This window comes from Cebus imitator, unplaced genomic scaffold, assembly GCF_001604975.1.
Source record: "Cebus imitator isolate Cc_AM_T3 unplaced genomic scaffold, Cebus_imitator-1.0 Scaffold239, whole genome shotgun sequence".
Taxonomy (NCBI): Eukaryota; Metazoa; Chordata; class Mammalia; order Primates; family Cebidae; genus Cebus; species Cebus imitator.
Genome location: NW_016107554.1, coordinates 565,302 through 582,440, shown reverse-complemented (window position 1 = coordinate 582,440; position 17,139 = coordinate 565,302). Strand labels below are relative to the sequence as shown.

The following is a 17,139-nucleotide window of genomic DNA, read 5'->3' as shown; positions in this document are numbered from 1 at the left end:
AAAAAAAAAAAAAAAAGAAAATGTGGTACATATATACCACCGAATACCCTGCAGCTGTAAAGAGGAATGAGATCATGTCCTTTGCAGGGACATGGATGGATCTGGGAGCCATTATTCTCAGCAAACTAACACAGGAACAGAAAACCAAACACTGAATGTCCTGATTTATAAGTGGGAGCTGAACAATGAGAACACATGGACACGGAGAGGGGAACAACACATACTGTGGCCTGTCGGGTTGGTGGGGTGGGTGAGGGGAGGGAGAGCATCAGGATAAATAGCTAATGCATGTGGGCTAATACCTAGCTAACGAGTTGACAGCTGCAGCAAACCACCATGGCACATGTTTACCTATATTACAAACCTGCACATCCTGCACATGTATCCTAGAACTTAAAATTAAATCAAATTAAATGTAAAAAAAAATCTAGCCCTGGATGGTGGCACATGTGAGAGGATGCCTTGAGCTCAGGAATTCAAGACTAACCTAGGCAACATAGAGAGACCCTATCTCTACAAGATCATGATGATAATAAACATTTAAAAAGTCTTCTGACAATAAATATATTTTTCCCTCTAGGCAGCCATACGAAAGGGTCAGATCTTTGTTGTCTTTCACATTTATATCTGCCTCTTTGTAAGAACCAATTTTCTTTCTAGCTTATATTTATTCTTGTTGACTGTGTATTGAGGAAAGTTTCTTAATCAGAAAACACCCCTAAGGTAATTTGCATTTGGAATCACCCTCACTTGCCCTTAACTAACACACACACACACACACACACACACACACACACCTCTCTAACTTAATTGGCCACTATGAGCAATGCTCCTTAAGCTTCACATATCATTTTATGATGGCCATGCCCAAGGCAGTCTGTTATTAAAGACAGGAAAACAAAATGTTTGAATATTCAAAGCCAAGATTCTTTGGAATATGCTTGTTCCATCTTTATCATTAAGAAATTGATGGTGGAATTGCCCTGTGGTTGAAGTCATAATTGCCAATAAAGAATAACAGAAAATGTGAACCCTAATGTCAGACTTTCCATAATTTATATTTTTCAGGTCTACCTACCAGCTTTGATTTGGAGGAAGGAATAACATATGAACAGATGCAGGTAAGGTTTTTGTAGTGTCTCTGAATGATTTTATTTTGTTGCTTTTAATTCAATACTAATCTGATTTTTTAAAAAATTTTAGACTGTGATTGAAGAAGTCCTTGAGGAAAGTGGCTATTACAATTTTACATCTAACAGGTAAGATCTGGAATTTGCTTTCAATTGTGAAAGACGAATTGAAGTCTTCAGATATTAGATCTAATTTCTCTATCCTTGATTCCAGAGGGTTTTTTTTTCTTTAAATTTTATCTTAAACACTTTTATAAAATATCTTTGCTTAGACTAGATACATCTACAGGTAAAATATATGTGCCTATCTTTTGTGTGGGCACAGTTGCTGTGTTCTCAGTTGAAACAAAAAGGGTGATTGCTTAGTAGTAATTTACTTCCATAAAAAATAATAAACATAAGTAAATGGAAAAGCATTTCTAGATTGATTTTTAAAAAATCAACTATTTGGGCCAGGCGCAGTGACTCACACCTGTAATCCCTGAACTTTGGGAGGCTGAGGCAGGTAGATCACCTGAGGTCAGAAGTTCAAGAGCAGCCTGACCAATATGTTGAAACCCCATCTCTACTAAAAATACAAAAATTAGCTGGGCATGGTGGCGGGTGCCTGTGATTTCAGCTACTCGGGAGGCTAAGACAAGAGAATTGCTTGAACCCAGGAGGCATAGGTTGCATGAGCCAAGATCACACCACTGCACTCCAGCCTGGGCAACAGAGTGAGATTCCGTCTAAAAAAAAAAAAAAAATCAAGTATTTGTTTGTCTCATTCTAGAAGAGCTGAAAAGTCACACCTATCACTTAAATCTACCCATTATTTGCACAGAAGGCTAGGGACAAAGTGCAACAGAACAAAGAATCATTTCTTGTGAGTGTAAGATTATTCGTGAAGAATAGACTTTGCTATTATGTGTTACCATTTGCTTACCCTAAATAAAAACCTCCATTTACTGCAGCTATATGTTATCTTCCAATATAGCTATTATTGGTGTCCTAAGAATATATGTTATTTTATCAATCGCATCAATTTCTATTATTTTACTTTTGGATATAACGTTGGCACAACAATTTGAGTACAATTAGTTTACTAAGAAGTTATTCAAGAAAGGTTTCATAATCAAGCAAATTAGCACTGTAGGTGATTGGAGCCTGATCTCACTGGGGAAGTCTAAAAGCTGGTGTACAACGTGTACCTCAGTCATCCCACACAAAGAGTGAGGGAGCTTGGGTATTTATCCTCCAATCTCCATCAGTCATTGTTTAAGGCCTTTCCCTAGGAAGTGTTAATTCCCTGTTTTTTCTGGCCTTTTGTAAATATGAACAAAGGAGATTCCAGGGGTCAGAGAAATCCTCAGGAAAAGAAATGCAGATTTTTTTTAAAAAAATCTGAATTTCTTTATGTATTGGCAGGTAGAAATCCCCCAGCATACTTTGAAGTGGAATAGATAGCGGGTATGGGCATTTACAGCGCCTGCTACACAGGAGTTTTCTCTTGACTTAACTAAGGAGATACTCATAGCTGAGTCATCAAATTGATTGCAAGTACCCATATACACACTCTCTATGAGCCACAGTGGTTTTAGGAGGCATAGTCCATCAGGGCATATTCTCCCAAAGTGGTCTTTTATGTCTGGAGGAGCTGCCTTCTTTTTCAATTATTGAAGCTATTTTGTGAACACTATTTAAATTATTCCAGAAGTCTTCACCAAAGATGACTAGTAACAATGGAAAGAGAAAGAGGGCTCAAGAATATCCTGTTAAGATATAGAAATTAGATTCTTTAAGGTTAGTTCAGTCTCCAGTGTTTCTTCTCCTTTTTTTTTTTTCTTCTTCCATTTCAACGAGCTTTTCTTATGAATCACAAATAAAATTATTCAAGTACTTGCTCTTTGGGCTTGATAACAGAGTCTCAAAATACTACCTCTATAAATTTAGTTCTGTTGTGATTTGTAACTGCAAAGGAATGATGAGTAATTCTCATTTTCCAAAGATACATCATTAATAGAAAATCACCATCTCCACAACTACTCTCCTCCCACCATCCCTGGAGAGACTTTTGAATTTTCTTTTTCTATTCAAGGGCTGAGTATATCCAGCCTTTCATGGATAGTATGAATATTTCTGTTTTTAACTCTGAGCCTTGTTATTTCAATGCCCTTGGCTTGTAGTGGGCATTTCATTTTATCTGCATTTCCTCAGAGACTTGAGACCATGGGCAATGAATGTTTTCATATTTTTTTTTGCAGAAAATCATCTAAATATCAAGGAAAACTAAATGTGCAAAGAACTTAAGGAAGCTCTTACAAGAACTTTCATTTTTCCTTTATTAAATATATTCAAGTCTTATTTTGGAATTTATCATTATTCTTTTTAAATTCTGCTTTCATTAGGTTTTAAACAGATCTAGTTCCAAAGACATACACCTTTATTAGAAGACATTGCAAATTTCCTTATTATGATAAACAGATAATAAGATGCCTTATAACAAAGGCAAAAAAACTATTCAGTAATATTTATAAGTGGAATAGAATATGAAGGTATGATATAACAATCAAGTTGAAGCAATATAAGTTGAATATGACATTAAATTTCCTTAGAGTGCTCCAAATTAAAATGAATCACATTTAAAAATCCATGTATCCATGGTATTCCCTTTTTGGCTTCTAACAGCAGTGATAGAACATATCTCTGGAGAAAAACTCTCCACAATTTGCTTGTAAAAAGAACCCTTGTTTGTGCCTAAAGCCACTGTTTATTACTGTTCCAAAATAATTCCCAAGAAATAAGTCAGGCTTAAATTAGAAGCACCTAATAATCCACACACTGGAAATAACACATAACTCCAAGTACAAATCAGAATAGCTGGTACCATCATGCTTTTTGCCACAGTCAAAGGATGGGGGGTGCTAAATGCAGAGGTATGTAGAATCAGTATTTAAAATTAGTAGAGTGCATTTTTTCCCAATTGGTTTCATAGAATGGCCAATATTATCAAAGATGTCAATAGATACTCTCTGAAAAATGAAGTTTCATGACCACACATATCTGGGAAACTCAGAATGTACAATTTTCCATTTTTGGAGAATGTTGACACCTATTACTATATTAAAGACTCCGAGATGTACTGCAGAGGAGAGAAATCTGTTGACCTTGTTGGTTGACCTCAGTGTTTTCCTCATTCTTTACATGGAACACAGCTGAGAAAAGCTTTGTGGTTGGAAATGGGAAACGCTGTTTTCACTCCTTCACCAGGGTCTACCCAGATCTCTTTTGTTCTCATTGACATGGTCCTCCTCTTAACTGTCATCATCATCATTGTAGAATTTGTTCTTAAATGAATTAAGCACCATCCAGAGAAAGTTATATACATAATTCCTATATTATTCAAGTTTACAATAAGACTATCAGTTTGAGTAGTACATACATCATCTAGCCAGTCACTAAAGCATTAATTCAAGATAAGGTAAGTTTTTGGCTTAAATTGTAGGGTTTATATTTAGTTAAGGAAGAGAATAGAGAGGTGTCATTTTCAGACTGGAAGTCCCAGGATAAAGCCATTATCTATCTGTTAGCTATCTTTGAGGAAGATTTCCGCAACTGTTTAAATCATGGGGAGACTGCTTGGACAGTTAGGTAGAATGTCTCAGGCATAAAATGCTGCATTAGGAAAAGAAAATGGTAACAGGAACAGAAATAGTAGCAAGGATCTCTGACCAATGTGGGGTTTTTCTCATTTCTGGGCTTTTGGGAAAAAGGGAACTAGGACTGAGTTGGAAGGAAGAAAGCTGTATAAAGAAGATTAAGAAGGTCAAAAGGCTTGGCCATCCTCATAACGGTTCCCAAAGCAGACTCTATTCTTGATTATTGGCATGGTTGTATGATAAATTACATTTTACATACATAAGCATTTAGCTTGCTTACCAGAATGATGTAACTTAATATGTCTTAATTTTATCATTGTTGTTTGTGAGGATGAAATCATTTGAGTCATGAATAAACATGAGCATATCATTTTTATGAATACGCTTATGGATATACATTAGTATTTTATTTTTAATCATAAAATGTGTGTTAAGAAATAATATACAAGATAACAAGAAATCTGCATTGAATCAATTTGAATTGCTTTATTTCCCCAATTGACTGATAAGCATGTAAAATGGTTATTTCAATCTACACAGGTATTCAAATGTATAAGCTACTTTGAATGAATATTTGTTTTTCTACTACAAAGTATTATCAGTTCCTATTGACTTCATAATTTGAGAAAGGACTTGTTGGCACTAGACTTCAGCCAAAGGCAGCTTTCTAAAAATGTCCCCATCCTAACAAAAATAATCTTTTTTATTTTCTGTGTTTTATTAACTTACATGCCTGAGCCACAGTTTTTGAAATTGAACCATGTGAACTAAAATATTTGTAACTGTATAGAGAATTCTTTCCACTTCTGAATCTTATAGGTATCATTCCTATCCATGGGGGACCAAGAATCACCCAACCAAAAGATGAAAATGCTGCATTTTGAGTGGACTTGGTTTTCTCAGTGAAGTTCAAGTTCTGAACTTCAGCTACTACTGCAAGATGCCCAAGGATTGGGTGCTGCCAGAGGGTGTGGAAGAGAAAAGACCAAGATGCCATGGAGCCTGCAGGACTTGTTTTCTGGGGGTCCTGTGCTGGAGTATATGACAGCTGCCGTGCTTGAGGGCTTCATTGCCAGAACACATTATATACAGGATGTCAGAGCTGTCAGCGTGCTGCTGGGAAAAAATGCTGCAAAATGCATCTATGGGGGGAACAAAAAACCAAAACCAAAAACAAAAAAGCTCTCTTACAGAATTTTCCTCCACATTAAAACCAATTGTCATATTTTTCAAAGGAGGCACATTTGATCCTCATAATTGCTGAAAGTATAATTAAAGGCATCTAGCCTTCTATATGTAAAAAATTGTTTTAGATAAAGACAGTTACAGTACTCAGAATAATATATTGGGTGGTTCACTGTATCCTACATTTTTGTCTTTAAAGAAATTCAAAACCTGTGATTGAATTTTTTTTAATGGACAGATTGCTTCTCTCTTAACCACTTGGGTGTTAGTGGTCTTGAACTGTGATACAGTGTAGACAGTATTTGTGACCTTGCACAGCCTCTGGGAGTAACTGTCAAATTGTCAGATTTAAGTTAGACTAATAGAATATATTGCTGTGCAGTGTGTGTATATGTACACCTATAGGGGGAAGGAGAGAGTTTTTGATTAGACTAACGCTTTGCCGCTGATCAAACTAATAGTATTTTTAGAGCACTTTGAAGAGTTCATAGAATCTATGAAAGAGATGCAATATTCCTCATCGTAAGTCCCTCCATATTACAATTACCTAAATTGTTTATGAATTCTTATTGTTTAGGAATTTGAAATGTAAATAAGTTAAATCCCTTTTTTACTCATTGAGACAGCGCAAAGAAAGAGAAATCAGAATGCCAAACTGTGGGTCATCCTTTATGTAGGGAGAATTATGATGAATATTTGCTACATTCTCATTGGACTTAAACTCCTTCTCTTCAATCGGCTTCTTAAAACTCTGGTGTAATGTCAAGATATGCCCTCATTGCCAAATCTGACTGCACTTCTAGCTACTTAAAGAGCAATTTATTCTATATAATTAGTAAACTAAGAGTTAAAATTATACTTATTATTTACTTCTTATGGAGTTTTGTCATCTTTGTTTACATTGATTTATTTAGTATGATTGAATAGATTTTAGTTCAATATATTTACAGTGGTGGAAACACCATAATCGTCTTTCTGTATAGTATGAAAATCTACACTGTTTTTTACATGAGCATATTTAATACTTAAATTATATCCAAAGTCCCTTTAATCGTACACTAATGCTTTTGAAGATTGTCAATGGATCTTTCTTTTTTTAAGCAAAATTAATAATTACAGATACACTGTAATGTAAGACAATAGATGCAAATACAGTAATGAAAATTTCAGTTTCAGCCTTCAAATCAGTTCTATCCATATGTGAAATTCACAAACAAAATCAAAATGCTATGATATTGTTGATTTACCCAGGCAAAAGTTTATTTCTTCTAACTTAATTTTAACCTACATTATAATTCTTTCTATCTTTCAATGTATGGAAGGGACGCATTTGTTCTTCAAGCAGGAAGCACAGGCCTAGAGGGGCACACGTTCTAATTGTGGAGTGAGTTTGAAATCAAGTTCTTTCCCAAATGGTAATATATAGTAAACAGAATTTAGGAAAGAATAGTATTCCAAAGGCATACCGTGATAAGAGAAGGTAAATGGTCTACTTGAAGGTGTTTTAAAATGCATATAGTTGGCCGTATTGACCGGAAAGTAAGAAAAATGTTTTCATCTAAACTTTTTTTTTTTTTTGACAGTCTCACTCTGTCACCCAGGCTGGAGTACAATGGCACGATCTCAGCTCACTGCAACCTCTGCCTCCTAGGTTCAAGCGATTCTCATACCTCGGCCTCCTGAGTAGCTGGGATTACAGGCATATGCTACCATGACCAGCTAATTTTTGTATTTTTAGTAGAGATGGAGTTTCACCACATTGGCCAGGCTTGTCTCAAACCCCTGACCTCAGGTGACCTGCCTGTCTCGGCCTCCCAAAGTGCTGGGATTAGAGATGTGAGCCACTGTGCCCAGCCATGCCATATAACTCTTTTAGGCGATAGGAACTGGCATTTATTATGCTAGAAGTCGGTGAAAGTTAACATAAGTAAGCAGAACTTTCCAAGAGCAGCTTCAGGTCCATCAACTCTATGCAGATAGATGTATTGTTTTGCTAAAAGTATGAATGTGCCCCATTTGAATTCTCCATAAACTATCACAATCACTGAGTCTGCATTTTCCTGTGTCTTTAGGAGAAAGTCAGGCTCTGGCAAAAGTACCATTTTGTACATAGACTCACATCCCAACAGTTAAGTTAACTTTTCAGAATTCTTTCTAACTCAAATATGGAGCACTACCCCTCATGACCAAGAATGATCATTTTGTTTTGATTCTTCAAATCGTCTACTAATGCAAAGGAGTTGTTATATGAACTTAATAGGCCTCCTAATCTTTTCTTGATTGCATTTATGTATTTTTTCCTTTTCTCTTGTATAATTTTTAATGATTTGTTGTGCAATGAATCCCCGTGAATGCACCTAATTTCCGTAACTGAATATTTGTATGGAATAGAATATGAATCAGTCTTTTCAGATTACTTCTGCAACGCAAATGCTTCCGTTAATTATGTTTCGATCCACCAGCTCTTTCTGAATTATGTGTACTTGAAACCTTAATTTGCTTTTTAAAAGCAGAATGTTTCATTCTCAGGGAAGCAAGTGCAGCAGGAATATTTGCTTGCTTGTTGTTAACTTTGTCTTCCTCCAGGCATGTGGTCTTTAAATGGAGACTTTCAGGGAATAGTAACATGGATACTTGGACCCATTGCTTGTGGATGAATTTCAGAAACCTAGAGAAATGCTGCTTGTTTATTGTGGACATTTGTGTGGCATCAGGCAGTGTTCACAGATTGTTTTGGCATTCTAAAGCAGAACACAATTAAGAAACACTGTTTTGAAATTTACTCAAATGATATAATTGATTAAGAGTTAAGGTCCTCATATAGGTAGCATCTATGACTCATTAAATCCTATGAATTTTGATATCCAAAAACAAATATAGGACTGGTTATGTGTAATTCCAGAAATATCATTAATCACTCGCTTTTAAGATGTGTGAAGACTGTAATATTGGCTAGTAAATTTTATCAGTATTAATATGCATGGAACCCTCATTCTTCTTTTTGATTTGATGTATGATAACATGTATGTATTGCTATTTTTTTCTTTTGTTGAAGTGGTGAGGAATCATGCACAGTCAATATGCCGGGTTCCTTTAGAAATGAATTTAGGTTCAATCTGAAGGCAGGAAAAACTTCTTTCTAAGGAACTTTTATCGTTTGCCTTTTACTTTCTCGATGATGGTTTTCATGAGCACTGAAATCATTTGGAGAGGCAATGCAAAGGTGTGAATTTGAAACAGCTTCTCAGCATCCTGGAGATACAGCCATGAAGGGCTCCAACACAAGGGAAGCTTAATGCTTCCGTATATTGACATTGACTCCCTGGGTGAAATTCTGTCCCAATATAAAATTCTTCATGTTCAACAACTAAATGTGATAAATGAATTTCATTTATACTTTTATGATATCTTTTAAATTATATTAATTATCCTTTTTGGGGGATTGATGGCTTTGAGTAGATTATTTTTTCAGTTGAAATGTGCTGCTAACAGTATGCTTACCCCTGAATGCTGTTTTTCATATTGATAGGAAGACACAAATGTCTCAGGGAAACAACTTTGTGATAAAGGAATTCATATGTGTGTCATTACAGTAAATTGCATATTGTAAATATGACTGTTGTGGTTGATGATAGTCCTGCTGTGATGTTGTTTTGAGATGTGCAAGAGGGACAGGAAAGATTTTATGATTTTTATGGGGTGACTAAGGGATATTGCCAATTTACATATTTTTTGAGTCCATGGGCAACAGTTGTTTTAAAAATGAAGATCACATACCCTAAAATCACAGCTACATATTTGCTATGTGAGATATACCAGATGCTTTATTGCATGTATATAGCAATTGCCTAATAATGTAAAAAATTTAAGATACAGATCATTGCTTTATCCTAAAAATAAGTTAACTGTAGTCCTAATTCAAAACTGAATGTTATTCCTCAAAACATGAGAAACTGCCTTTTTCTCTCCTCTCCTTTTGTGCTGTGAAGATTTGCACTGGCCCCAGCTACTGTAGTTAGAGATAACAGAAGTATGTGACTGTTTAAATGTTTTCATTTGGAAATAGCTTACCTTACTTTCTTCTGAACAAAGGTAGAATTTTGTCTTTATGGAGGATTATGGCCGACTGTCATTTTGACAATCAACAAATCCAGATGGATCCTTGGAATCGATATGGTGAGTTCACAAATGAAAAACTAGCTGACGTTTCTGCAAGCATGTGAAAAACTGGTCCCATAAAACATGCAGAGAGAAGTTTGTGCCAGAAATAACAAACCAAGAGGAACCACGGCTTTAAGGCCTTAGCACCTTTAAGTCAGACTGTGAAAGTCACTTACAAAATGATATTCTTAACCCATGATTTAGCTCTGCATTTCAAGTGCCATTTGAGTCAAGATTCTAAAATAGAATATAATGCTTGTAAATGGCTATTAAATTTTAGCTAAAACTCTTGCCCTTCATGTTCTGTGTATTTGCCTCATACTTCAGTGAATTTTGGAAGAAATAGAGATGGTTTAGGGATACTTCATGTCATGACAAAACATATGAAGTATTTACATGAACCTAACCTTACTTTGATGGAGGTTAATAAGTACTTAAATTAATAAGTATAAATATAAATATAAAGAAAGTTAATAAGCATAAATACTCAAAGGGAAACTTTGACTTGCTAAAGATTAAAGATAGATCTTTCACGGAGGTCGAACAATCTCCAAGTAAAACCTACGCTTTGAAAAGTCATAGGGCAAAAGGGAGGTAAGGGATTCCCTAGTGCCCAGGTCGCTCAGCAGGCTGCCACTCACTAGAGGGTGAGCAATGGCAAAGGGTAGCTCCGGAGCCTTCATTGATTTCTGCTGCTGGCTTTCCCAGAGGCATCTGACCATATTCTTCCCCAGCTATCATTGGACTTTTAGCCAAGCACCATCACGAGCAAGTTGACCACCCAGAACAGTATCAAAAGGCCCCCAAGTCACTTTATAACCTGCTGGCTGGTGGAATCCATAGGAAAGGGTCCCTAGGAGGCATTCCAAAGACATTAGACTCCTCAAGCACTTTAATCTGCCATTAAGTGAGTGTGATTCTGCCCCTGGGGTTATGTTCCCCATCTTTCATCCATGGCCTCAGGCCCATTTTGTCTGACAGTGCAAATTTTACAAGAAGTATATGTGAAACTTAGATGGATAAATGCAGGCAGATTTGAATATACTTGTACCAGCTAAATTAGAAAAGAAACATTGCAAGGTAGTTTAGTGTTTTCAAGCAAACCAGTTGATAATCAGGCTGTGGACAGATTCTATTATTTTACTCTTCCAAACTGAAAAACAAAAATCACTTGAAAAAATTTGGGGTGCATTTTGCTGACTGACATTTAGTGGGTCAAAACAAAACTGTAATACTTCCTTTAATGCATTGTTCCCAGTGGTGAGTTTGTGAGGATCAAAAAGACCAGAGCTGTCCTCTGAAAGAAAGAGAAACCCCTAATCTCATGTTGCCTGGAGCTTCTGTTTTTCTAGACAGCCCAGGATCCAAGACAAAGGCCTGTTCCCGCAGAAGCAAAAATGCCCTCAATGCACTTTTTTTCCTCTCAGCCTCTAACATAGCATCCTTTTTTTTTATTATTATTATTCTAGTACTGCTCCTATGCAGGTCTCACCCCTGACACCCCTTCCCTCCCACTATTCCTATTCAAGTAACAGACAAGGTTTTCTGCACAGAGCTGTGTTATTAGAAGGAGTGAATGTTCCACAGTTCTTTAATGGTGTGCCGTGTGGAAGGCGGAGGGAAGTGCTCCTCTGCACGTGATTTCTGTCTTTCTAAAACCCCCGCCGCACTTCCTTCCTGAGCACACCTACTCTAAAATGACCTCTAAGTCGGAGATCCTCAGAAGAGAAAAGAAATGAGTCTATAAGTGGTTTATATAAGATATGTAGGCAGCTTTTATTTTTGCTATGATTAAATATGCACAGTAAAGTTCTAAAATAATTCTAAAATGTATTTTGAATTTTATTGGAAGATAATTTTTCTTTTATTCAGAATTTACTGCAAATGATCATCTCTTTTCTCTCACCTGCTTCCCCAATTTCTTCTTTTATGCTTTTAAGTCTTTTGATTAAAAAAAAATTTCAGAAGGCAATCATAAATGTGTGTAAGCTCAAATGCGTACCTCAGCTTTCATTGGTGGGTTTCTGTAGCAATTATCTATTGCTACACACGTTGTATAACAAAGCACCTAAAAACTTAGTGGTTTAAGGTGGCAACCATTTATTTTTTTCTTATGAGTTTATGGGTCAGTTGGAAGTTCTGCCTATCTGAGCAGACTCCACTGATCTCTGCTGGACTCTCTCTTGTGTCTATGGTTAGTTGGCAGGTTGGCTCAGGTCTAGCTGATTTAGGATGGACCTACAGGGGGCAAATCAGTTCTCTTCCCTGGTCTCTCACATTTTTTCAGCAATTTAGTCCAGATATGTTTTTGTGGCAGTAGGAAGAGTTGAAAAGAGAATGCAGAAATGCACTCCTATTTTGACAAGCCACTGCTCGTGGTGGTTTCTTCATTCTCAATGGTCAAAGCAGATCACACGGTCAAATCTATCATTAGTGTGGGGAGCTGCATCAGGCTTTTACTTCGGTGTAACCAATTGCTATAAGTTTAACAGTTTAAAATAATACACATTTATTATCTCATAGTTTCTGTGGGTTGAAAGTTTGAGCAGGGCTTATCTGGTCCTCTGCTCAGGGTCTCACAGTTGTAATTGTTGGCTAGGGCTGGGGTCTCACTTGAGCCTGGGGATCATGTTTCAAGTTCATGTGATTATTGACAGGCTTTTCTTCCTTGTGTTGTAGGACTGAGGTCCTCAGCAGCTAGATAACATAGATACCACCTGTAGTCCCCTGCCATGTGGCCCTCTCCAGAGACAGTTCACATCAAGGCAGCTGGCCGCTTCAAGGTCCAAGGAGAGTGTCTTCCTCGCTCTCTCTCCAGTCTGCTAACATAGAATCTTACAACCAAATCAAGGGAGTGACATCCTGTTTCCATATTCTAGTGGCTGAAAGCAAGTTACAGGTGCATTCTACACTCAAGGAAAGGGGATTATATAAGAGCATGGTATTTAGGATCACCTTGGATTGTGTCTGTCACAGAGTGCAATACCAAAGCACACAGAAAAAGTAGACCTGAAAAATTAGGACCATGAAACACCAAATGCCACAATAACAAATTACCACGTGATAAAGAGGCTGGAAAAATGCCTAGAGCCCTACAGGCAAAGTAAGGCATTTGACAGGAGGTCTCTGGATGGTGTCACATAGGGTCCCAAGCAGATGCCTCTCCAGTGCCTTCCTCTGCCCCAAGCTCAGGTGCATACAGCCACCTGTACCCTGGCTGCCTAGGTGTGTGGCCCTCAGCAGAACCTTGGGGCTCACACACAAATGTGTGATCATGGCTCTTCTGCCCAGAAACTGTACCCGCTTCCCTCCTCCCAAACAGCTCTGATAGAAGCCTGCCTGATGGTTCTGGAGAAGAAAGAATTGTATGAGGGAATTTCATGAAAATGACCTCAGAGTGCAGGACATAAATTCCAGAACATTTTCAGTCCCTATCTCAGGATTCTGTTAGATTTAAAAATCATTTCTAATTCACCAAATAAACAGACAAACCTCAGTCAGTGGAATGAGAAGCAGAAATTGAAATTATTTTTCTCTAGAAGCCAGAGGAGCTTTCAGTAGCATCACAGTAAACATCCTTCACTTCCTTAAACTCGGTATGTTGCAGTCTGCTCTTTAGTCATTTATCAAATGGAGACATAGTGATTGTTCTCAGTAATTATGTTCATATAGTAGAGAACAGGAATTAAAAAAATGAATTATAGAATATAGCTTGACATAACTACAAACCACAATCTTAAAGAAAAACCTTATAAGCCATGAATAAAGGATAATGTCTCCCAAATTGAAAGATTCTGTCCCTCTTCTCAAGATTGAGCATATAATTTTATATTCATTATACTTTTTATATGATGCTGCCTCTATAATGCAGATTTAGTTTGCTATCACACTAGAAAGACTAAAATATCATGGATTTATTTTGTACATACACTCGTTTTTTAAATCTCTTGAGCCATGCTGTTTGCCACAGACATTTTAACCATCTTTAGGATGTGCAAAAAAGTTGTTTATATAACTCAGGAAAATACTTGTAATTTCCTGAGTATATAGTACTTATATTGTACATTGTTCAAAGATCAAGGAATAAATCACTTAAAGACTAGAATTTCCTAAATTTATTTGCACATAATATCATAAGCAAGCATCATTAAGAGTTTAGGTCCTGAGCACCCATAGACTTGGATCTGAATGCCAGCTCCATGATGTTCTACTTGCATAACCTCAGACCAAGGACTTAACTTTTCTAATGCTTCACTTCCACATCTATAGCATGAAGATCACAGCAGATTCCACTTTAAAAAGTTGTTAAGCATATGCCTTGACACAAGAATTAAACACTGCAATAGCAATAAGGAACTCAAGTGTAATGTTAGCCTAGAGCAGACTTACCCAATGCTTGACCAGATCCCCTGGACCTTTTGAATGCTTCTGTGTACTAGCCTCCTGGTACACCTCCTTTTTCAACAGCCTGAAACTGTCTTTGTCTTTTTTTTTTTTTTTGAGTCAGGGTCTTGCTCTGTCACCCAAGCTGGAGTGCAGTGGCACTATGTCAGCTCATTGCAGCCTCTGCCTCCCAGGTTCAAGCAACTCTCCTGCCTCAGCCTCCGAAGTAGCTGGGATTATAGGCATGCGCCACTACAACTGGCTAATTGTTTTATTTCTAGTAGATACAGGGATTCACTATGTTGGCCAGGCTGGTTTGAACTCCTGACTTTAAGTGACCTCCCAAAGTGCTGGAATTACAGGCATGAACCACAGATCTTGGACAGCTTTTGATGGGAACTGTCCTCAAGTTGGTGGGACCAGAATTTTTCTGCTGGCAATAGTAATGGCTAGAAATTTCTGCCTGTAGAGGCCAGCCCTGTCCCATGATGATAGAGAGGTGCATGGGAACCAATCCTCCAGCACCCTCACCCCTGATTAAGACAGCTCTGAGTTGTGCTCTTCACTCTCACAGTTTCCCTGCAGAACCAAGGCAAAGACACCCTTTGTTGGACTGAACTTCATGAGGCACCTTGGCTTGGCTTCCTTCCTGTCCTGGTCTGACTTCACTTATCTAATGGTTTTCTTGGAAACACTTTCTAACAAATCCATCCCAGGGCATGCTTCTGAGAAACTGCACCTGAAACATCTTTGGAATGTAAACAACCTAATCAGTGTTAGCCCAAAATATTTGTGTCAAAGACTGTGGGTTGGCAACCTTTTCACGATACACATGCGAAAGGAAATGATTCATTGATTGGTGCTACTGTGGTGTGTCTTGCAATTGCATCCCCATTAAGCAGGAACAAAAGTAGGCATAATGGTCAATAGCAGTGACCGCACTCCTGCCTCCTCTTCCTATCCCAGTCAGTAGTTAGGTGTGGCTGTCAGTGGGATGGCAGAGCTCCATGGCATAATTCGAGGATAGAGTCACAGTCCACAAAACCTCCCCAGCTTCCTCACATGGCTTGGGTGCCCTTCCTTCCTGTCTTTAGGGTGTGGGGCTGTCTCTCTCTGTGATGTCATTGTTATACTATAGATCAAGGAGGGGCCACAATTCCAAAAAAAGATGTCACAGGAATTGAGGAGACCCCCAAAACAAGGAGGAAATGGTCTTGCCTGGCTTCCATTTACCAGACACAGAGTCATCTCAGCCTTGGGGAACCTCCATATTGTCTGTGATAAAAGAAAAGGCTGGCTGACTCTCATTTTCTAAGACAGATGGAATGCTTTTCTCTTACATCCACCAATTCTCCTCTGAGAGTGTTTGTTTCTTTCAAATAACCTCAACCAAAGTAATGAGCATCTTGGCATCTGCTAATTTATTTCTAAAATGCTTTTGAATTATGCTTATTAATTCCACTGTGAACTTTTTAGTTGATCTTATCACCTGTCTTTCCAGGAAATGAATTCTCTTGACAAACATGTAATTTTTAGAATGAAGTACATAACAAATGACTTAATTCTATACAAATGCTTATCATCTTTGATCAGTCACACATTAGAAACTATTTTCATTGGAAATATTTTTCATGACAATGAAGATTGTCATATCTCCTGTTTGTTATCTCATCACCTACCTGGTTTGTTCTTATCAGTATGGCCATTAGCATTTGACAATAAGCGCTCCAGTTTGGAAAGATTATTTCAGCGTCATGGTTATTATTCCAAATTTCCTTGCCCCTAAAGTGCATGTGTAAGGAGGAAGAGCTTTCTCACCTGGCCGTATTCTTTGCTCTGGATATGAATAAGTGGGAGAATTGCCACTAAAATTCCTTTAGCCTCTTCTACTTCCTATGCTTGTCCTTCCTGCCCCTCTCTTCCTACACAATACACACACACACACACACACACACGCACACACACCACACCCCACACTTCAAGGAGGACAGAATCTTGTACTGGTAACCATTTCCTACTGGTTACCATTGTCATTGGATAATTGAGGCAGCATGGGGATTCACGTTGGCTACATTTCCAAATCACTACTCAAGTCTTTCATTCTTTTCCCCCCTTTTCCTTATTCTAGAATTTGGGGTGCATTTCTTCATTATATTATCTCTGTCTAACTCTGTCTAATAGGAAAATATCTCTCTACATAACACTATGACTTCAAGAGTCAATACTGTGTATATAATTTAATATTACAGCTTGTCTTCTTTTCTACTTTTTAAATATTTTAATGTGTATTTCATACTTAAAGGGATATGAAATGTCATGGAAACTTTGTTTCTCAATCTTCTCCTGTAGATTTCATAACCCAGTCTCAGGAGTATTTATAGGACAATCATTTTAATTTTATTTCCCTCAGAAATGATACAGATGAATTGCTAACTTTAAAATAAAATTCTGCTTTTATCTTTAGTATTTAAAGAGCTTTATGGAACTACATAGAGATTTAAAAACAAACACACAAATAAAAGTTTGGCAAATAATATTTAAATCAGAAGTTCTGTTCACTTAAAGGTTAATTGGGTCAGGCTGGGCGTGGTGGCTCAAGCCTGTAATCCCAGCACTTTGGGAGGCCGAGGCGGGTGGATCAC

General features: G+C 37.4%; 1 protein-coding gene across 7 annotated transcripts in view; it reads left to right on the top strand.

The window, feature by feature from the left end:
- NEK10 (NIMA related kinase 10) overlaps nucleotides 1-7,122 on the top strand; it is a 247,454-nt gene extending 240,332 nt beyond the window's left edge. For all 7 annotated transcript variants that reach the window (XM_017498233.2, XM_017498232.2, XM_017498230.2 and 4 more), the window contains 3 exons: nucleotides 1,069-1,121; nucleotides 1,204-1,259; nucleotides 5,588-7,122. In XM_017498233.2, the coding sequence (XP_017353722.1) occupies nucleotides 1,069-1,121; nucleotides 1,204-1,259; nucleotides 5,588-5,636 (158 nt within the window). In that variant the 3' untranslated portion in view covers nucleotides 5,637-7,122. The remainder of the gene's footprint in view (nucleotides 1-1,068; nucleotides 1,122-1,203; nucleotides 1,260-5,587) is intronic.
- The last annotated feature ends 10,017 nt before the right edge of the window (nucleotides 7,123-17,139 follow it).